The sequence below is a fragment of the Amphiura filiformis genome, chromosome 9 (genome assembly GCF_039555335.1).
Source record: "Amphiura filiformis chromosome 9, Afil_fr2py, whole genome shotgun sequence".
NCBI lineage: Eukaryota > Metazoa > Echinodermata > Ophiuroidea > Amphilepidida > Amphiuridae > Amphiura > Amphiura filiformis.
Genome location: NC_092636.1, coordinates 30,174,646 through 30,198,493, shown reverse-complemented (window position 1 = coordinate 30,198,493; position 23,848 = coordinate 30,174,646). Strand labels below are relative to the sequence as shown.

Sequence of the window (23,848 nt, the reverse complement as noted above, 5' to 3'; positions counted from 1 at the left end):
GGAGCTCATGTGAAAGAAATACGTCCGAAGAAACTTAGATTAGATTAGATTAGATTAGATTAGATTTGTGCCAATTTTGTCAATACATGTGCACACGATATACCTTCGTGTTACCGACTATCGACCTGTGATTTACATGTAGTAAGATTTAGATTTGCAACCTTTGCTGTTCATATTGCATTCTAAGACTATTATTATATTTGCTATGGAGGGCTGAATGTGAAGTACAGTCAGTGGCGTAGCTTGGGTCATCACACTGAGAGGGGGGGGGCACCGACCATGATTAGGGGGGCATCGGGTCTGATTGGGGGGCACAAGCCGTTTTTCGGCAATAATATTTTCCTATGGGATTTTCTCATTTTTGCTATCGATTGGGGGCACGTGCCCCTATGAGGCTACGCCACTGCGTACAGTACTCTGGGAGGGAACGTGGACAGTGGCGGCGTCAGAATTTATTATTACGGGGAGGGTGAGGCAAAATAAATTGGGTGGAGCAAAATTGCACAAAATTGCTACAAAAAGTGGATATTTTAATATTCTTTATGGGGGCTACTGTGGGGAAAGTGATTTGACTGGGGCATTTTATTCCCATGCCACCCCTCCCCGACGCCACCATTGAACAGAGAAAATATAAGCCAGCACAGAAAGTCAAACAATGGAAGTTAAAATCTCATTACCACCACCTCCCGCACAAATATTTAACGGTCCCTTAGTATTGCAGCGCTTGAACGAGGTCACGAAGGTTTGACTTCGCATAATCACATATTTTATAGAAAGTGTATTACTAGAAAGTAAATGTGAACACTGCCATCAACAATCCCTTGTTGACATGGCTAATATAAATAGATGACGTCAAATGTACATGTAAATTCCCCCAACCAACATGTATTGCATGATTTGGTGAATTTATGCTGCACGCGTATGTATATTTTCTCATACGTATGAAGATAGATCGTATGGTAGGATAACTATTTTCGGATACCTTTACAATTTGTTACACAAGAAGAAACCGTTGAAACGTTTCATGTACTCATGGCGATTGCGGCGGTAAGTACACAACGTCACTCTTTACTCCCGGTTATTTACTATTCTTAGTCAGTGGGAGTGGTCTAGTTCGTAGACACATTTCTGATTGGACAATCGCATGATTTTGGGTGCCGTCTATCAGGCCGTAGACAACCCCACGTCATCATGCGTCTTGATAATCTGTAGCACGCGTGTAGAGGTGCGTGTATGTATCGCGCTGGATGCGTAGACTAGTGCGGAATACGCGAACGCGCTAGCAGTACGCGCAACAGAATACGTAAAGTTGTTAACAAGTTTCGTTCATTTTATAATGAGGGAGTTTTTATGACGGTAACTTAGTTTTTGCTTTAAAAAATTGTTTACAGTTATTAAAATAATATTTAACTTGATTAAGAATGAGAATAAACGATAGGAATTTTTATTTTGCTCATCCTCACCTATGATAGACGACAGGCAGGTCCAATATTTTTATCGTAGTGGATACCGGCTGCGCCGGCATCCACTACTCAAAATATTGGACCTGCCTGTCGTCTATCACACGGTAGAGGATAAGCAAAATAAAAATTCCTATCGTTTATTCTCTAAATATACAGTAGTAATATGTCTGATTATTAGGTCGTCCAAAGGAAAAGACCTTACTAACATCACGAGTCATACATGCGTCCGTCAGTCAATGTACCTGTCCGTCCGTTCGTTGGTGTTGTGAAGCTTTTGGTTACAATTTTACCAGTATCAACAGAAAATCATCAAAGCCACAAGACCATCAGGGCTGACGCCGAAAAAAAAGTGGGGACTTACAAGTGATGGAATTCCAATATATAATAGCCCCGCAGGGCAAGAAAGGAAGGCGAAACCTTAATGTGACGTTGACCAACAGAGGGCGACTCAGGGCGTCAATATATAGTCATCCTAAGCTCGAAGGGATGCGATATTGTAAACAGGCTATAATTATACGGCAGTTTATTTAGGAGACCAGGTTGGTGTGGTACCAAGTATAAGTATGTGGTCTGTAACAAAACTAATACACATCCCAAAAGTTTTCGACATCATTCACAAAAGGTTAGAAAATGTTGTCAGAAAATTATTAAATAAAGGAGAGTATAATTTTTTCATGACATTCAAAAACATTCGTTAGTAACCTGCGGCAAATATTCTAAAACTAACCCCAACCCAAAATATTATATTTTTAAAACGTTTAAAACATTTTTGTGTTTTCTGGGATGTGGCGGTCTTATAGAATTATTTGACCCTCTTTACATCTCACAACAAACAATTGATTTATAATTCAATATAGGATTTGTTTCATCTTTTACATTTCAGGTCCCAGGATACATCAATTTCGAAGACGATTCAGATTCGCCAGTCGATGGTAAGTAAACATGGTAAAGGGCAACAACACCATCCTGAAGCCCTTCGTCTTGATTCACTCTTCAATAAATAGTTCACCTTCTATCCAAAATATTAGTTCAATATTCACCACAAGAAAAATAGAGCGATAATATTGTACTATAGCTGCACTATTGCCATTGCGCAATAGCAGAAGGTGAGCCAATAAATATAAAATACTGGCCACACAAATAGCTGCCGCATTGGACCTATCCCAAGTTTCTATAGCTAGACTTGTTGTAAGCTATTGCACCAGACTGCAAACTAGTATTATTAAGCAACAGTAAACAAAAATCAAACATGTTTTATGGTTCAGTCAGTGAGAAATCATATAGCCATTCGTGAAATTTCATGCACAAACAAAAGTTGCATTTTTCTAAATGGGCTTTTTGTATATATGCATTTATGCGGAATTTAACACGTTTTTCATTCTAATTTAATTTATTAGGAAAAAACAACAATAACTAATAAATCTTGTGTTCATTAATTAATTTGACCAATGGACCAAAAGTTACTTTTTTTAATCTCTAATGCTGCCCAGTACATTTATTTAGTTGGTCATTCCTAGCTGAATAATTGAAAAACATTTCTATGAGTGACCGTTATCAACGTGTTACAAGCGGACAAGTGAGGGACAACACCAAGGACTTTAGTAATAAATCCTGCAGCTTGACCAGCAGCAGAAGAGAACAGTGCTTGAAAGCCATCTCTCATGAAGGAGGACCTATTAATTATTGAAAAACATTTATAATCTGCAGCATTTGTGTTTTGAATGTGTGACACCTAAATCAGGAAAAGCTTAACTTTTATTAAATTATCGATGCTTCTTTTTGATTAAATTATTGATTTAAAGGGAAAAGGTTGTCAACCACAAAATTGAAGCATAAAAGGCATAAAAAGCCTATGTAGACAAATGTAACTTTTTTGACCAAAATTTCATTCATACGGTCTGCATTACTCCATGAAGATGATAAACAGTAGCAACAAAAACCCGCTTACTTGATGCATAACTAATCAGTCCAAACTTAAAAACAATATAATTGATCGAGTTGGTTTTGGATTAGCCTATACCAAAATGTCTCACATTTTTGGCACCGTGTATTACATCTTATGCCGTATTGCGCTATCCAGAGCCTGCATTACAAGTAAAAACAGGCGCCTCGACAACAACCTCCATCCATATAATGAAACAAACAAGTACCCCTGCCCATCTATACTACTAATAATACCAGATCTGTAACATCTGCGTGCTGTGTGGGTGTGTGTCAGTGTGTAATCAAGTTACCACATATGCCCAACGCTTCCAAGTAGCCAAGAAATCAAGTTTGAACCTGTCTACATAGATGACCGTCTATAAATAGCTCTGATAACATTGAATTCATTGAATACTGGGCTTGCAGTATTGCACAAGCAAGTGCAACAAGTGGCTAAAGCTAAATATTTGCAAGAAACATTGCTATATCCCCAAGCACCATCACAATGCCCTGGCTTAAATTCATCTCTCAGATTAGAGGAATATCTATCTATCTACTAATTCATTTAAAGTTTTCAGTGTTAAATGAATTGGTGCATCGTGATATGATATTGGGCCTACACGTACACACTGTATGCAAATCCAGAGTAAGTTTGCGTTTGCTAGGTCATCCAAGGTCAAATGTCAGGTCAACTACAGTCACAGTAATTGGTAATACCCTGGTACATGCATATTTCCCAGATTGCACAACAAGTTGAAACAATTAGTACAAATGGCTAATTCATTTACAGTTTTCAGTGTTGGAGCACCGTGGCATGATATTAAGCCTAAATACAGATCAAGAGCATGTTTGCATTTGTTAGGTCATCCAAGGTCAAAGGTCAGGTCAAATTCAAAGTTGCTCCGATTGGGCTGTATGTCAGGGAAAACAATCCCTGGCCCTTGGGGAGTATAAAACCGCAAAGGTCATCCGAGGTCAAAAGTCAGGTCAAATTTAAAGTTGCTCCGATCGGGCTGTAACTCGAGGAAAACAATCCCTGGCCCTTGGGGAGTATGAAACCGCAAAGGTCATCCGAGGTCAAAGGTCAGGTCATATTTTAAGTTAGTCCGATGGGCTGTAACTCGGGGAAAATGTAGTATAATCAGACTTTCTGAGTCTAACTGAATCTTATTGCACCATATACTCATTAATTGTGCAAAGAGTGTCAACTGCATTGAAGTTAAAGCTGCTATATATAGCTCTTACTTTATCAACTTGAAGTTGCAGGAGCAGCAAGAAATGCTGTCGTTCTCTATAGTAGAACATAAAACTGCCCTCGAATTATGTGCACCCTCGAATTCATTTAATATTTGAAACGCCTGATAAAGTCGGTTCTGATTAATACCCGTTATGGCGCCACTCGATAATTAAAGTTCTTATTGTATTTAATGTATTTGGTAAGCTGAACTGTTAAACCTCAACGGTTTTATGGTGCAATAATAATTACCTAGTAACATACTTATGGTGTGAAGTTCTGGGGTTGAAACACATTTCCCTAATTGTGCACGGTCTGTCAAATGGAAAACCCCATATATAGTAAGTTCCACAAAATTCGTAGCGCACATCATTTGCAGGAAAGGTGTGAATTAGGTTCACTTGTCGATTGGACAATCCACTTATAAGTTGTTAATACTCATTATGTTGTGTTAAAACTGTCTTTTGTAGGAATGGGCTCTTTGCGTTTACTGGTTGTTGGAATGACTGCAGCAGGCAAAAGTGCTCTGGGCAACAGTATATTAGGTGCTGAAGAAAAACTGACAACCCCGTTTGTGAGTAAACTTAGTCCAGCTCCTGTCACTAAGAGTTCGGAAAGCAAGGATGCAAAGGTTTTTGACTACCATGTTTCGATCGTGGATACACCAGGCTTATTCGACACGACAAACTACATCGAAGATAGAAATGTTTTAATGCGAAGCATTTCGTTGGTTCCACCAGGCCCCATGCAATACTTCTCGTTGTTAAAGTTGGTCGATTTACAGAGGAAGTAGTTCGTGGGATTGAGCAGATGAGGCAGAGTTTCGGTAAAAATAGTACAAGGTTTTTGATCATTGTTTTCACGCATGTTGATTCTCTGTTTGACGACGATGACTCGGACAGTGATGACGAAGAAGGAAATCGGGATTCCACTCAAACCATAGCTGTCAAGAGAGCTCTGAAGCTACAGCAATATGTGGACAGAATCAGCGGTCCATGCCGTGCGCTTTTGGAAGATTGCAGCATGCGATATGTTGGAGTGAACAACAAATTTAAATCCACCTCGGTTGAAAATCGTCAACAAGTAAAGCAGCTTCTCTCTACTATTGACAAGTTAAAAAAGAAAATCGTCAAGAATGCTACACTCAACAACGTTTGGATAACGAAATCAAAGGCGGAAAGGAAGACGAAAAACAGGATCCAAAAGGTAACAAATAGTAACACACATACTCATGTAATATCATGTAATATCATTTATGTTTATATTGTGTTTAAGTATAAGTCAATTAAAGTATGCGTTTAGAGACAGTCTTTTCAAAAACACCAAAAATGGTAGGAGAACAGTCATTTTGAAACCCCGCGGCCCTAATTTGGTAAAACTCGAGATAGACTTTAATGTCTTATCAGGACTGTACTGAAAAAAGTTTAAAAGCCTTTATGCCATTTCTTTTTTCCAAGTGTCTAGCTTATTATTGTGTTCCTAAAGTTCCAGGTTTTCACCAAGGTAGGTCTAAATATTTTTCAGCAGAGCCTTAATTAGGTAAAACTTCTATCTTCGAGTTAGGTTGTTTTACCAAATTAGGGCCGCCCGTGTATTAATGCTTTGCAACTGTCAGATGCAGTTTGACGTATAACTGAATACCTGAATACAAAACCCACCCAAGTGCATACTTAAATGTATAAAAGAAACACACAAATTCACAATCTACGTGCGTCTATTGAGCATGTGAAATCCAAAAACCACCCAAGTCCAGAACATCGGTGGTTTTTGCATACATATTATAAGTGCCCTCGGAGACAGAGCAAGATAGTTGACGTGATAAACTGAGGTCATAGCAACAGTGATAACGAAATAAGTGGTAAGAAATGCAGAAATGAAGCTGAATGGGAACAAGCAAAAAGACTGAGAGCAAAGGGTAAAGAATAGATGTGATTAAAAAAAACAAGTTCGGCATACAAAATGACCCCCTCCACCCCCCACCCACCCCCCCCCCCACCCACGACGTCCCTGAAATGCTAATCATCATACCTTAATACAGTTTAAGCCACTCATTCGCATGTAAACCTTGCTGTATTTACCAGGTAAATCTAACTGAAGGAATGAAAATGATACCACAGTTTTTTAAGTTTTCTCAAAATCACTTTCCATGGACTTCGGTGGGTTTTGTATTCATGTATTCCATTATTGTACTGCGTGAAGATGTCTAGGTGTTTGTAATTTGACAGTACTTGGCAAAAAATTATCGAGAGCGAATGTCCATAATAATAATATGTACGTAATGATTGAAATAAATCACAATGTACATCGATTCATGTTGTTAAGGTGTGTTCAGAAATACTTTGGTAGGGGGCTGGGCACTTGGTAATTTTTGGAGTCAAAACTTTTTGACCCACCTTCCAGAGAACCTGAAACTTTTCTGACCCCCTAAACATACAAAACCTTTTTGTTGGGGGGGGGGCACATAATAGAAAAAACATTCTGTCGGAATTAGTGGTGCCTATTAGTGGTATATAACCTGATACAGCTCGAATTTGAAGAGCAAGGGAGCCATAGAAAGCTAGCAACTAAACTAAATTGTGCTAAATTTTGTGGTTAAAAGCTGGACAGGGGTTTAGATACATTGTATAGGTGTACAAAATCTCATGTCTTTTATGGTCACCAGCTTAGGTCAAAGGTTATACTGATTTAAAATGTTAAAGTTCCTTCAATCAAGCTATAATACATTTGAATTCTTCCTCTCATCATAAAGAACAAATGGTCATATTGCTGTAGGATGCCAAGTTCAGGGATTTATGTCGTCAAATAAATCAAAGGTCAACTAACTTTTACGTAGTAAATTAGTAGTTATAATATAGTTAAAATGCTCCGATTCGCCCGAAACTTGTCTCAAATCATTGCTCTAATGATCCAGGCAAAAAATAATTTCATAATTTGTGTTATTTTTTAAATTCTTATTGTCAGGTACTCATTTTAGGTTTTTTGCATCCATATAGAGCAACTATTTAGAGTAGTACAGGCTGACATTTGACCAATCTGTTTAATCAGAAACTGGGGTGATAAATATGTGTAAGGTTTCTTTTGTCTAAATGAATATTGAAGCAACTGGAACATTTTACATCATTTTGACCTTTGACCAAAGCCAGTGACCATGCAAAGGTCATGGACACTGGCATTTTTTGCATTCATATACACTACAATATTTAGCAAATTTCTATAGTGAGCAAGCTATGATGTACTGCTACTTATCTACCAAGTTGTTGGATGGTTGTGATGATAAATCATCATGATCATGGTTTCGTGTTTTCTTTTGTCTTTACAGGAGGCAAGTGTTCCCGTTGCTGGCGTTATTTCTGCTGTTGTTGCATATGCATGTTTTGCGTTTGGATGTTCACAAAGTGGTCGTATCATAATTAAATCTGTAGAAGATTAGGCTGTTGGTGATGTTGTCCAGAGCTCTCCAAAAGTCTACAACATCATCTACCAATACCAATAATGACCGCAAATCTACATTGTGCGGGTTATTTTACCAGGGCATCGATGGCCGGGAGAATTCCTCACGTCTTCATGACAAGCACCTTCTTTACGTTACCATCAATCCGTCGGCATCTATGGATTCAGAAAGCCTTCTAACAACCCCAATCTTATCAGAGAAAGTCAAGGTCGGCGACGTCTTCTGGGTAATAGACAATACCAATGAGCTTTGTCTTCGTCGGGTGCTAAAAATCGGCGAAATCGAGACCAATGTTCGTCATCCAATGACGATGAATCATACTATTTTCGCTCATCACGTCGGTTCATACCCACAGGTTGTGTGTCACAACGAAGGGCTCCTTAGGAAGGCAACGGCTCTGCTGCGCTTGCTCTACAAAATCCGCCCCGTCCGAGCGATTTCTGGCTTTCCAAGGAAGCAATTCAATTTTGGGATCTTATTTTTGTGCGCATGGTTTTAATCAACAAGTTTATGGAATCGATCAACGTTATGGGCTATCGATATCTTCAGAATGGGGGGGGGGCGACATTAATATTCTGGTCATTAAATTTTCATGCCCAAAATAGGGGGGTAATCATGTTTTAGACCAAAAGTCGGGGTTGTAAAATTATCAAGGACTTTTCAAAATTTTCGCGCGCTACGCGAGCATAATTTTAATAACGATAACACTTATTCAAGCGTATGCAAATTTATGCACGCTTACTATTAATCAAAATTTTCGTGCCTTCCACGTGCGTTGTTTGCACTTTCAAATAAAAAAAATTATCCGCGCTCAGCGCCCTTTCTTTACAAAGTGTTTGGGCGCTTTTGCGCCTTAGTTCCAACAATGGATTGAATATGTGTGGGCGGAAGGGGGTAATACAAATTTTGAGCGTGAGATAGGGGGTCATAAAAGAATTTTGGCCCGCGATTGGGTTGTCATAAAAAGGTTGACTCCGGTCACCGACATATGTATGACCATCCCCCTCCCCCAAAAAAAATTAAAAAGAAAAGAAAACGACATTACCATTTATAGTTATAATATGTGGCAAAGAAAATGACATTTTGGTGTGGTTCATTGCGGATTTCATTAAGGGTTGACTAAGTATTGTTGTTCGAAGCAGCCAATCGATTTTCCTTCTCTAAATCATATTGAAAATAATTATAACTTCACGAATAGACGCAATGCGTGTGATTCAATCATATTTAGTTATTATTTTGTAAAAACGCGAATGCAAATCGAGGTCATTAATCACAATTAATCATAATTGACCGCAAAATGCGTAATTGTTCCAGCGTAAATATTAGTAACCTCCGCGCACTGTGTTGTGCGTCGAACGAACTGCGCGAGTGCTAGCCGCGCCGTTTTTTGATTGCACGTTACCATATTTGCACAGATTGTTGAACGCGCTTTTGTTATTGGTCGTCCTGTTTTAGCCTGTTCGATTTTGGGAAAGAGAAAATGTACAAATTGTTTATTCAAATTTTTTAGGAACATTGTGTGTTATTTTGTAAAGTGACGGTAAAATAACTTTGCATCGGTAATATGTCGGGCATTGTGAAAAATCTAAACATTTTGCTTTGGTCCTCGGAATATCCCTCGGGGCTACGCCGCCAGGGATATTCCTCGGTTCCAAAGGCAAAATGTTTAGATTTTTCACAATGCCTCTAAATAACCGATGCGCAGTTATTAACCTCTAAATATAATAACACCTTGATGTTTTGCAAAAGTTCATTCTACAAATCATATACTTTGAAAACTTGCTTGATTTATTGTTGTTAATGAGTTATGTACGTTTTACAAAGGTGATGTGGTTGCCGCCCTATTTTTGACATAATTCAAGAACCACAGGACCTACAAAAGTATATCTATGATATTTGAATCCTTCTACACGCTCGCTATGAAATTAATGATCAATGCAAGTTTTGCCAAAGCTCACTACCATTCGGAGGATGCTGCAAACAACCAAATCACAACAGTTGAAAATAGTTACCTGCTTTAATATATATATACTAATATTAATACCATTAATATCACATTTTACGGACTTTTCAACGGAGATGATTTGGATCAGTTTTCATCACTTGCTATTTCCGACTTGGTTGAATCAACCCTGCACTACATCTCCCTACCTATAGAATTTCGTGTTGGTTCTTCGACATACATGTAAAACCAAAGAATAGGTATTTAAAGGTTATAGAATAATGAATGTATTTAAGCTAGTTTAGAGTATTTAATAAAAATCAGTTATGCCTGATGCATTTATTTATATGAATGTTTGCCTGCACGCAACTTTAGAGCCCATTATAGTCTTTACAAGCGAACATAGGATATAACGTACGTACGGGAATGATAAAAGATGTAAATGCCTTACGCTTTGGGAGCCTGACAGATCTGTGGATTGCACGAGGGCAAGGAGGTAGGGCCTATACTTTGCTCGTAATCGGCGGGCCTTATAACATCGCAGATTAAATATCAGTATATTTCATTTCGAGAATTTTCTTGTGTATCACAAATTATTAATTCAAGCCCTGTACTGTATATTTTGTTTAACATGCACAATACAGACCAGACAGGTCAACTATATCACTGTTAACGTGGGTCTACTTTTCGGCGTAGTGGTAAAACCCTAACAATTCCCGCCAATTACGAGCTGATCAAAGTATAAGGACATAATCTGAATCATGAAATATCACAATTGGAAAAGTCAGTAACATGGAAGTTTAATTGTAAAATATGAATGTAATAGATCATATCGCAAGAAATGTATATTTGGTATAGATGAGGTGACATGTGTTTACATTTGATACGCCCTCTGTTGGTCTGTGATCAAAACTGTCATGCAAAAAACACTATAGTTTACATGGAAGAAGTTGATTTTTATTCATTAACTTTGGTTTCAAAGCAAATAATACAAAAAATGGTATCAATCTTGTTTATAAATGCATCAAGCTATATACATAATATCACACAAAATTTCAAAGGTTTTTAAAAGTCGAGTTTTAAAGAGATAAATGTGGTCTGTCATAGACACTTCTGTGTTATTTTGCCTGGATTGAAACAACAGAGGGCGGTCTGAATGTAAACATGTGACATCATAGGTCACCTCATCTATACTTATGGTATATAAATTTATATTAACTGCTTTTCAATTCTAATGATAAACCCTTGGTCTGATCTTACAGTGGGTCGGCTTTCATTGCCGTCAAGATTCGATATTTTTATGAGTAGAAAGTTAAAATACTTGAAATATAAAGGGTTTTTTTGTCCTTTGTCTGTTGTTGTTATTACATAATGTAAAACATTGTTCTTATACGCATGTAAATAAATTAGGTGATATTCATGTTAGCAGTAACAATAGCATTGTCGGGTCGAAGTCAAAGTTGAAGAAATGTAGTTGTTTAGGAGGGTACTACACCCCTGCCCAAATTTGTGCCTATTTTTGCATTTTTCTCAAAAAATTATAGTGCATTGGGGACAAGTAAGATATGTATATTATCGGGGCAAGGACTACAACTACTACACTGGAAATTTTATTTCAGCACAGACAACAGTTGTGGAGTTACAGTCAAAAATGAGGGAAAACCAATATTTGATCAATAAATCAATAACTACTTGCCTTGAGTTGCTGAATTTTCAGTGCAGTAGTTGTAGTCCTTGCCCCTGTAATATATATATATATCTATATGCACGAATGGAAATACCCATATATAGATATAGATATATCTTACTTGTCACCAATGCGCTATAATTTTTGAGAAAAATGCAAAAATAGGCACAAACTTGGCCAAGGGTGTAGTACCCCCTTAAGCAAGTTCAAAAGAGAGTAAATATTTTTTGACCAGTTTTTTTGTAAAGTGCTATTATGTCAGGATTGTATTAATGTTATTTTATTGTTATAATAATACGATATTAATTATTATTTTAAATGTATTAAGCCAAAAGACCTCAATGCCCAAAATGTACAAAGAGCAACTACAAAAAATACATTAAAACAAACATGCCTCTTCAAATGAACCATATGATGCTGAAACATTTTAGTGAGCTTTAAATTGTCATGCTTTGAAATTACAGAAGCAAAAGCTGCCAAAAGTTAGATTTTAAGACATATTTCTAATAATAATAAACAAGCTTGAAAAAATAGTCTCGTCTCGTGTGTAGAAATACATGAAATCCATAAATGTAACGAGTAACTTTGGGGCAATTTATGCACACGAAAAAACAAACAATCCCTCAGACCCATTTAAGCATCTATTCCCTATTTCCCTTTCCTATAGACGAATCCAACGAGCCAAGTCATGGTCAGGATTTGGTCGGCCATATTTGGTTCCCCGCATGCACCAAACAGGTGTTGTGAGTGCCCAATTGGGTGGATTAAACCCGCTTAAAATGCGATGTTAGATTCTTTTGTGTTGTAAACTGTCATCATTCTTTTGTCTACGTGTAACACGGGTGATAGAATGCAGTAATTTAAAATACCCTTCAAGGCCGCATCATTTCACATTTTAGGTAAGATAGCTGGGTCCCCGTCGCGGCTATGGCTGCTATTGAGGAGTAGGAAATGCGTGAAATTGGATCAACTACCTTTACACGCAAGATAGACATCATTAAATGACAGCGATAGAAAACACATCTCTATAGTATAACCATAACGTATAGAAATAGATTTGCTTAAAGTCCCATTCAGTGATCCCAGCGAAAGTAACAGGCAGGGGTGTGTAAATTTAGAATCCACCGGGAGCCAAAATGGCACCCTTGAGCAAATTGCGTTATAGAGGTCAAAGGTCACACAAGGGGGTTGAATTTTAAAACCCAAAGAAAAATTTCTGCTATATTATACTTTGATTTAAGCACTTAAAAATTGCGGTAGTACACAACTTCACACTTATACTGGGTCGTCAATGGTCTCTATCCTCGACTATTAACTTGTTCTTTGCATGATTAGCGATTTCGACGATTTGGGGCTTCCCCTAATTTGCTCATTGCATGATCAACGATTGCGGCGATTTGGGGCTTCCCCACAGTTATAGTCAGTGTTGATTAATGGAGGATAGTCTGCTTTCTTACATGCCGTACGTTGATTGCATGTCAGCGATGGCGACGATTGGGGGATTCCCCACAGTTATATAGTCAGTGTTGATTAATGGAGGATAGTCTGCTTTCCCTAAGCTAATCGTATACCCATCAGTTACGCTTATTTAGTGATAACAATTCTAACCCACCACCACCGCGTAAAACAGACCTCTCAAAGTCGACAATATGAGGGGTATGAAGCCAGTTGTCCATAGTTACTTTCTAGAGTAAAATCAATGATTTTTATTTTGAAGCATTTTGATAGTTATAACGGATATGGGCTATAAATTTAGTAGTTGAAATGAATTTCCTTTCATGTAATAGCAGAATATTCGGTGAAAATCGCATGATAAATATGGCTTATGATATTGTATCATCAGCAATTGCAACTAAAAACTGCTCCCGAAGCCATAATTGTACATGTAAAATGTTCAGCACTATGATTGAACAAATTAGAACTGCGTTATGCTCTATACTATTGTCACAGGTTGTGTAGAAAAAGTAAGCCATATTCTTTTGCTAAGGGGGTGTTCATAAATACTTGGGTGGGGGATTGGAAAAGTTGGAACCCCGGTCATCAATGTTTTTTACCCCCGGTGGATTTTTTGGTCCCCCCCCCTTTTTTTATGTTCTAAATGTTTCCCCTTTTCATGTCCTAAAAGGAAACCAAAAATATATGTTATTAACTCATTATCTAAAAATTACCGTATGGAGTTATTACTCATTGGAGTCCTAGTGTTACACCCAAATTGTTAAGTGTGCAAATTGAGAAAAATGCGTAAATAGGCACAACATTGGGCAGGGATGTAGTACCCCCTTAAAGAGTGTCCAAAACAACTGGAAACAATAGGAAATACTTACTTTGTTTGGCTATATCTCAAAATCAATGTTTCCGAGTTCCGACGAATTTTGCTTGATCGCATCCCATATTAGCAAACCCAAAGGTTAAAGTTTGCTGCGAAGGATCCTTGAGGAAGTTGTATCCTCTGTAATAATGACATTTTTGGGTAAAACTTGTGGTCAAAATCGCATAAAAACTGTTTTTTCAACCTAAATTTCTGAAGTCAAGAATTATTCATTGTTATAAGATCTACATCTGTGCCAAATTTGGTGTATTCCTATAAAAGAATGTAGGATTTCTCCAATATATTGCACAGTACGGCAGGACGATGGTAATAAAGAATCTTATGATGCCTTTGCACTGTAAATTACACACACCGTTTTCATCCATTTTCAGTAATATCAATGTCACGCCAAAACGAATCAAGCTATTTATATGAAAGTCACGGCTTATTATATTCAGCGAAACGAAACGAAACGAAACGAAACGAAACGAAACGAAATGAAGTTCTCACGGCTATTGGACATTATGCAGATTGTCACAGCTCATCTTGTGATACCAGTTGTTCCTCACGGGTGCAATGAGTCCGCATTGTTGATTAAGAAACACATTTCTCACGGCTATTTCTGAATGAATTATGAATTGATTTTGATTGCAAATTATGCAGATAGTCACAGCGGATGTTTTGATACTCATTTCAAAGTTGTCATTCATTCCTAGCAGGTGCAGTGAGCCCGTTTTTCGTTGATTATCACTTTTGGCCAAAAGTGATAATCAACGAAACGAAGTTCTCTGGCTACTTCTGAATGAATTATGAATTGATTTTGATTGCAAATTATGCAGATAGTCACAGCGGATGTTTTGATACCCATTTCAAAGTTGTCATTCATTCCTAGCAGGTGCAGTGAGCCCGTTTCGTTGATTATCACTTTTTGCCAAAAGTGATAATCAACGAAACGAAGTTCTCATGGCTTTTTTAAGCCAATTATGGAATCTATTTAGAGTGGAAATTATGCAGATTGCCACAGCGCATCTTTTGATACCAATTTCAAGGTTGTCACTCACTCCCATCAGGTGCAATGAGCCCGGAATGTTGATTTAGAAAAACAGTTCTCACGGCTATTTATGAATGAATTATGAATTTATTTCGATTGCAAATTATGCAGATAGTCACAGCGGATGTTTTGATACTCATTTCAAAGTTGTCATTCATTCCTAACAGGTGCAGTGAGCCCGTTTCGTTGATTATCACTTTTTGCCAAAAGTGATAATCAACGAAACGAAGTTCTCACGGCTACTTCTGAATGAATTATGAATTGAATTTGATTGCAAATTATGCAGATAGTCACAGCGGATGTTTTGATACCCATTTCAAAGTTGTCATTCATTCCTAGCAGGTGCAGTGAGCCCGTTTCGTTGATTATCACTTTTTGCCAAAAGTGATAATCAACGAAACGAAGTTCTCACGGCTACTTCTGAATGAATTATGAATTGAATTTGATTGCAAATTATGCAGATAGTCACAGCGGATGTTTTGATACCCATTTCAAAGTTGTCATTCATTCCTAGCAGGTGCAGTGAGTTTGTTTCGTTGATTATCACTTTTTGCCAAAGTGATAATCAACGAAACGAAGTTCTCACGGCTACTTCTGAATGAATTATGAATTGATTTTGATTGCAAATTATGCAGATAGTCACAGCGGATGTTTTGATACCCATTTCAAAGTTGTCATTCATTCCTAGCAGGTGCAGTGAGCCCGTTTCGTTGATTATCACTTTTTGCCAAAAGTGATAATCAACGAAACGAAGTTCTCACGGCTACTTCTGAATGAATTATGAATTGATTTTGAATGCAAATTATGCAAATAGTCACAGCGGATGTTTTGATACCCATTTCAAAGTTGTCATTCATTCCTAGCAGGTGCAGTGAGCCCGTTTCGTTGATTATCACTTTTGGCCAAAAGTGATAATCAACGAAACGAAGTTCTCACGGCTACTTCTGAATGAATTATGAATTGATTTTGATTGCAAATTATGCAGATAGTCACAGCGGATGTTTTGATACCCATTTCAAAGTTGTCATTCATTCCTAGCAGGTGCAGTGAGTTTGTTTCGTTGATTATCACTTTTTGCCAAAAGTGATAATCAACGAAACGAAGTTCTCACGGCTACTTCTGAATGAATTATGAATTGATTTTGAATGCAAATTTTGCAAATAGTCACAGCGGATGTTTTGATACCCATTTCAAAGTTGTCATTCATTCCTAGCAGGTGCAGTGAGCCCGTTTCGTTGATTATCACTTTTTTCCAAAAGTGATAATCAACGAAACGAAGTTCTCACGGCTACTTCTGAATGAATTATGAATTGATTTTGATTGCAAATTATGCAAATAGTCACAGCGGATGTTTTGATACCCATTTCAAAGTTGTCATACATTCCTAGCAGGTGCAGTGAGCCCGTTTCGTTGATTATCACTTTTTGCCAAAAGTGATAATCAACGAAACGAAGTTCTCACGGCTACTTCTGAATGAATTATGAATTGATTTTGATTGCAAATTATGCAAATAGTCACAGCGGATGTTTTGATACCCATTTCAAAGTTGTCATTCATTCCTAGCAGGTGCAGTGAGCCCGTTTCGTTGATTATCACTTTTTGCCAAAAGTGATAATCAACGAAACGAAGTTCTCACGGCTACTTCTGAATGAATTATGAATTGATTTTGATTGCAAATTATGCAAATAGTTACAGCGGATGTTTTGATACCCATTTCAAAGTTGTCATTCATTCCTAGCAGGTGCAGTGAGCCCGTTTCGTTGATTATCACTTTTGCCAAAAGTGATAATCAACGAAACGAAGTTTTCATGGCTTTTTTAAAGCCAATTATGGAATCTATTTAGAGTGGAAATTATGCAGATTGCCACAGCGCATCTTTTGATACCAATTTCAAGGTTGTCACTCACTCCCATCAGGTGCAATGAGCCCGGAATGTTGATTTAGAAAAACAGTTCTCACGGCTATTTATGAATGAATTATGAATTTATTTCGATTGCAAATTATGCAGATAGTCACAGCGGATGTTTTGATACTCATTTCAAAGTTGTCATTCATTCCTAGCAGGTGCAGTGAGCCCGTTTCGTTGATTATCACTTTTTGCCAAAAGTGATAATCAACGAAACGAAGTTCTCACGGCTATTTCTGAATGAATTATGAATTTATTTAATTGCAAATTATGCCAATAGACACAGCGGATGTTTTATACCAATTTCAAAGTTGTCACTCACTCCTAGCAGGTGCAATGAACCGGTTCCGTTGATTATCACTTTTTACAGAAAGTGATAATCAACGAAACGAAGTTCTCATGGCTTTTTAAAGCAAATAATGAAATCAATTTAGAGTGGGAATTATGCAGATTGTTGGTGTATGGGATTTTTATAGCCATTTATTGGGTACAAAAATATGATTTTTTTGAAAACATTTTTGACCCGAAATTTCGACCCTTTCTCGCTTATCTGATAAATTCAGCTTCTTTTTGACATGTGATAGATATGACTTTGGCGTTATATTCCGTGAAAGGATTGCTGTGATTTTGTTTAGATTCATAAAAAAGACGTGATTTTCTGCACCGAGTCGTTTCTGCTCTCGGTCATGTTTACATCTCTCAGCTTTGTTTTCACATCGCTTGAACTTCCCGGCTCGCACATGCGCCGTGTGTTTGTTACTAGATAAATAAATGATTTAGTACTGTGCGCCCTCTCTTGGTTGTACGACGAGCTGTATCATTTATTTTGCGCCGTTGCTTGGGAGTGCAGCCGTTCAAAGCCGAGTAGCTTGTGACATTGTCAGTGCCTCATGCATGGCTGTGAATATATCCAGGTAAGAATTAATACTGCAAGTTCAGGTTTACAAGTTAAATATATAGGGAATGTGGAGGATGATCATGAATGATGATGATCTTCACAATGATCAATCACATGTTATAAGGCAGCACACCACAACAACATGTGGTGTGATTGTGACAACATAACAGGGCTGTGCAATAATTATGAGCCCTGGGGAGGGTAAAAGAAATTTTGGCGAGCCAAAAGGGAGGGCGAGCAATTTTTGGCAAGCCGAGAAGGGGGGGGAAGCGATTTTTGGCACACATTCATGGGGCGCCTTTTAAATAAAACGCGCTAAAAAGGCTTAGGAAACGCTTAGGAAACGCTTAAATATGCAAATTTTCCTGCTCGCTGCGCTCGCAACATGTATATAGACCATTTAAGATTTGGAAATTGGGATCCCAAGAATTTGGCATGTGCAAGGGGGGGGCAAAGACTTTTGGCAGGCCGAGAGGGGGGGCAAGCGATTTTTGGCGAGCCGTTTGGAAATTTTACCCCCCCGGGCTCATAATTATTGCACAGCCCCTAAGGTGAATCTAAGAAGTTGGAAGGTTGGGGAAGCACCCAATAAAAACAAAATGCATCGACCCAAATTAAGCGACAAAAGAGCGGTTTTTAAAGCATATTTGGCGTCCTCTATCTGTTGAAATATGACATACTCTACCTAGAACTTTTTTATATCTTAGAATTAATAAAGTGAAATCTGGTTGCCATGGTTTTCGTACATTGTGTTTAACTGTGATTTTATGACAGCAACATTGTGTTTAACTGTGATTTTATGACAGCATTTTTATCTTGATGTATTCAATTTGTTCCTTATAATTTGGCTTGTCCAATTTATATGCAATACTTTGTTATGTTATTTATTACTTACTGTTTTATTAAATTAAATTCTTTAGTGCATCTGTGGTGTGTGGGGGTGTGTATATGGAGGGCTGATAGTTTGGGTGGGGTGTATGTAAGGGGTGTGTGTGGAGATGTAGGGTGTGTGAGATGTGTGAGTGTGAGATTTTGCCTCAAAGTGCAATTAATTTTTTGAGTAATTTTATGGTGTTTTCATGTATGTTTTATATGTTTTTATGTCTTTTAATGTTAACAATGCAAATGTAATATTTCATGTAATTTGGCCTACGGGCCACGAATTTGAAATAAATTTAATCTCAATCTGATTTAATCTGAATCTGATTTAATCTGTTAATCTGAGTGATATGCAAATATATTTTTAAAAGTTCATACTACGATTTCTTTCTTTTTTCCCTTTTTTTTCAGGATTACAACATGGCATTCAGATTGACACCTAAGACCATGAAGAAAGGAAGACAATTTAATGAAAATGTTAAGCTGGTACAGTGGAATGATTTTGAAGTGATAGAAGTGCCGGTCCAAAAGGACCGGCTTTTTTTTTGAATAATTTTTGTCTGAATTTCAAGCAAAAGCCTGAAAAGATCAGAAGCCTATAAGCTTGGTACTTTCACATTGTGTGTACACTGACATATATATCATACACAGATGTAATTGGCATTTGTAAAAAAAACAAAAACCTTTTGCCGACCGTCCGACCCTCTGCACTTTACACTTGGGAGGGCAACACAATATATTTTTTGTCTTAGCCTTATAACATTTTTATAAGGGATAACTTCACCACATGTGAATGAAATAGAAAATACTGGTTGTGATACCCATTGCACTGAATTGACAGGATTCTTTCTTCCTGCATGTTTGATCACACTAGGGATCTGGACAAAAGGAATTCAGTGTGCTGTTATATTTAAAGCTTAGATCTTAAGTTGTTGGGATTAAGGAAATTAGATCCTTATTTTAATCCAGATAATACAACCGTCCACATTTTTGGTTTGATACTTAAACTACTAGTTGCCGAGGTGTACATGATTAGAGCTTTTCGTTCAGGGATCTTTATGTGTGGAATCGGTTTCATGCTGGTATCTAGACTACTAGAGTCCTTACTTGAGGAATATGGATGACTAGACCCTTTCTTGCAGGGAACTGGATGACTGGAACTTACTTGCTAAATCTGGACAACTGGAACCTTGTTCGATTGAATTTGGACACCTGGAACCTCCCATGCAGGGGTCCGATTGACTGGAACATGGCTTGCAGGGATCTGGTCATCTGGAATCTCGTTTGCTGGAATTTGGACAACTAGATCTCTTTTAGGGATTTGGATGGCTAAAACCACGCATAGCGGAATCTGGATGTCTGGAACCCTTCCTGCTTACATCTGGACAAGAGGATCTTGCATGGATCTGGGTCACTAAAATCTTGGCAGCAGGAATCCGGATGATTAGAATTGGCATGGTGGGATCTGGACAATTGGAGCTTTGTTTGATTGGTGTCTGGACAACTAGACCCTCACAGGGACTGGGCGGACTGGAACCTAGCTATTCCTTGCATTGCTTGAAATTTATATTGCTTTTATATTTAAACTACTATTTGCTGAGGTGAACATGATAAGAGCTTTTCTTTCAGGGATCTTATGTGTGGAACTTGGTTTCTTGCTGGGGATCTAGACCACTAGAGTCCTTATTTGGGTAATCTAGATGACTAATCCATATCTTGCAGAGAACTGGATGACTGGAACCTTACTTGCTGAATCTGGACAACTAGAACCTTGTTCGATTGAATTTGGACACGTGGAACCTCCCATGCATGGGTCTGATTGACTGGAACATGGCTTGCAGGGATTTGGTCATCTGGAATCTCGTTTGCTGGAATTTGGACAACTAGATCTCTTTTTAGGGATTTGGATGGCTAAAACCACGCATAGCGGAATCTGGATGTCTGAAACCCTTCCTGCTTACATCTGGATAAGAGGATCTTGCATGGATCTGGGTGACTAAAATCTTGGTAGCAGGGATCTGGATGAATAGAATTGGCATGGTGGGATCTGGACAATTGGAGCTTTGCTTGATTGGTGTCTGGACAACTAGACCCTCGCAGGGACTGGGTGACTGGAAACTAGCTTGATTTTAGATTGTATCGTTGTCATTGCATTGATGTATGTGAAGCAAAAATCATGTTGGGGTAATAACTTTCTACTCAGGCAACTAATACCTTGCAAGTTGCTGGATCTTGCCTTGCTCAGATCTTGTCATCTGGAGTAGGAGTATGTTATTAATATTTGAAGGGATTTGGACAATTCCTTTCAGGGATTTGGATGGGTGGATGCCGAGATGTGATTTATCATTTAATATTGTCAATAAAACCTAACATTCTTGAAAATTTAGGTATATTTGGTTGACACTGCTGATATGAGTTCAAAATAAAACACAATAGGTACTCGAGAAATCAAACAACCCAATTACCGAATTTGTTAATATATTCAGTGACCATAAACCGCAGTATGTCAATACCCCATTTTTTTCTATGGAAAATACCGAATGTAAAAAATTGGTGATTCGATTGGGGCATACCCCCACATTGATGAAATGAAAAGACGCTACACCTAAAAAGTGGTTGAGCTGTGAAACAGTTGTTTTCAATCAGGGTCGGATCCAGGAATTTTTGATAAAGGGGGCGCCTTTTGGTCGACGACGAAAAAATGTGTTAAAGGGGGTTACCCCCTCGAAAACTCAACGGTTTTGGCCCATTGTTTGCTGTTCATGGCCAAATTTGTTCCTTTTTTTTAAATTTCTTACAATTTTTGTATTTTTAAGTTACCGGCGCCCTTTGCTAGTCAAAAAATAGAGGGGGCGCGCCGGCTGCGCCCCCCTAAATCCGCCCCTGTCAATGTATATATATTTGTATGGTATTGCAAAAACGTGACTTTGTTATAGACGTCCTTGTTTTATTAGTTACTTTATGAATAAAAGTTTGCATGAAACTCATTCTGATTTAAAGTATAACTCGCTTGTATGTTTTGCGTGTTTTTTGTTTGTTTGTTTGAATGGTTTTTGTTTGTTTTTAATACCGAAATGAAGTGAATTTAATTACCAAACAGAAGTGTCTAATTAGCATCTTTAAAGTATGCCCTGGGAAGATAAGAAAAGATTTTCTCTGGTACAATATTTAAGGACCTGCTTCAGTTAGGATAAAACCTGAAAAGAACAACTCTCAAAGAATGTGCAGTTACCATCATCCTTCAAACAAATCAGTTTGGACCCCCCTTGATTTCGACGAAACGAGGTCATTTCCACCTTCAATTCAATTCAATTTTATTTCAGTACTAAACACCAACGACCATAATATTTAAGTTATCATTAAAATGCGCACAGCGGGATATTGTGGACATTATTGAAAGGAAAGGCCCGAGGTAATTGTGCCTAACACCTTAAGATAAAAGAACCATCCGTGATTTTGGTATAAATCAAGCAGTTGTTTTGAACCTATTCAATTTGAAATGAATAGGTGATACAAGCTGTTGTTTTGAAGTATCATTGAATTTGAAATGAAGTCACAAGTAGGTGTAATTGACTCGTTTCGTCGAATATCAATTGGACCCCCCCCCCCTAATTGATATTCATCGAAACGGGGTCATTTCTACCTTAAGATGGAAGAACCATCCGTGATTTGGGTATAAATCAATCCCTTGTGATACAAGCAGTTGTTTTGAACTAGAATTTATCACTTTTTTGGCAAAAAGTGATAATCAACGGAACGGGCTCACTGCACCTGCTAGGAGTGAGTGACAACTTTGAAATGCATAATTTGCAATCAAAATAAATTCAAAATTCATTCAGAAGTTGCCGTGAGAACTTCGTTCCGTTGATTATCACTTTTGGCAAAAAGTGATAATCAACGGAACGGGCTCACTGCACCTGCTAGGAGTGAGTGACAACTTTGAAATGGGTATCAAAACATCCGCTGTGATTATCTGCATAATTTACAATCGATATAAATTCATAATTCATTCAGAAATAGCCGTGAGAACTTCGCTCCGTTGATTATCACTTTTGGCAAAAAGTGATAATCAACGGAACGGGCTCACTGCACCTGCTAGGAATGAATGACAACTTTGAAATGGGTATCAAAAGATGCGCTATGGCAATCTGCATAATTTCCACTCTATATAGATTCCATAATTTGCTTAAAAAAGCCATGAGAACTTCGTTCCGTTGATTATCACTTTTGGTAAAAAGTGATAATCAACGGAATGGGCTCACTGCAACTACTAGGAGTGAGTGACAACTTTGAAATGGGTATCAAAACATCCGCTGTGATTATCTGCATAATTTGCAATCGAAATAAATTCATAATTCATTCATAAATAGCCGTGAGAACTGTGTTTCTAAATCAACATTCCGGGCTCATTGCACCTGATGGGAGTGAGTGACAACCTTGAAATTGGTATCAAAAGATGCGCTGTGGCAATCTGCATAATTTCCACTCTAAATAGATTCCATAATTGGCTTAAAAAAGCCATGAGAACTTCGTTTCGTTGATTATAACTTTTGGCAAAAGTGATAATCAACGAAACGGGCTCACTGCACCTGCTAGGAATGAATGACAACTTTGAAATGGGTATCAAAACATCCGCTGTGACTATTTGCATAATTTGCAATCAAAATCAATTCATAATTCATTCAGAAGTAGCCGTGAGAATTGTTTCGTTGATTATCACTTTTGGCAAAAAGTGATAATCAACGAAACGGGCTCACTGCACCTGCTAGGAATGAATGACAACTTTGAAATGGGTCGCGAAACATCCGCTGTGACTATTTGCATAATTTGCAATCAAAATCAATTCATAATTCATTCAGAAGTAGCCGTGAGAACTTCGTTTCGTTGATTATCACTTTTGGCAAAAAGTGATAATCAACGAAACGGGCTCACTGCACCTGCTAGGAATGAATGACAACTTTGAAATGGGTATCAAAACATCCGCTGTGACTATTTGCAAAATTTGCATTCAAAATCAATTCATAATTCATTCAGCAAAATTCATTTGGCAAAAAGTGATAATCAACGAAACGGGCTCACTGCACCTGCTAGGAATGAATGACAACT

At 37.8% G+C, this 23,848-nt stretch overlaps 1 protein-coding gene across 1 annotated transcript; it reads left to right on the top strand.

The window, feature by feature from the left end:
* Positions 1-719: 719 nt before the first annotated feature.
* LOC140160851 (GTPase IMAP family member 6-like) lies at positions 720-12,490 on the top strand. The gene is made up of 4 exons (XM_072184174.1): positions 720-1,047; positions 2,347-2,395; positions 5,091-5,826; positions 7,940-12,490. The coding sequence occupies exons 1-3, from the start codon at positions 1,033-1,035 to the stop codon at positions 5,411-5,413; spliced, it is 387 nt and encodes a 128-aa protein (XP_072040275.1). The 5' UTR covers positions 720-1,032; the 3' UTR covers positions 5,414-5,826; positions 7,940-12,490.
* Positions 12,491-23,848: the final 11,358 nt, after the last annotated feature.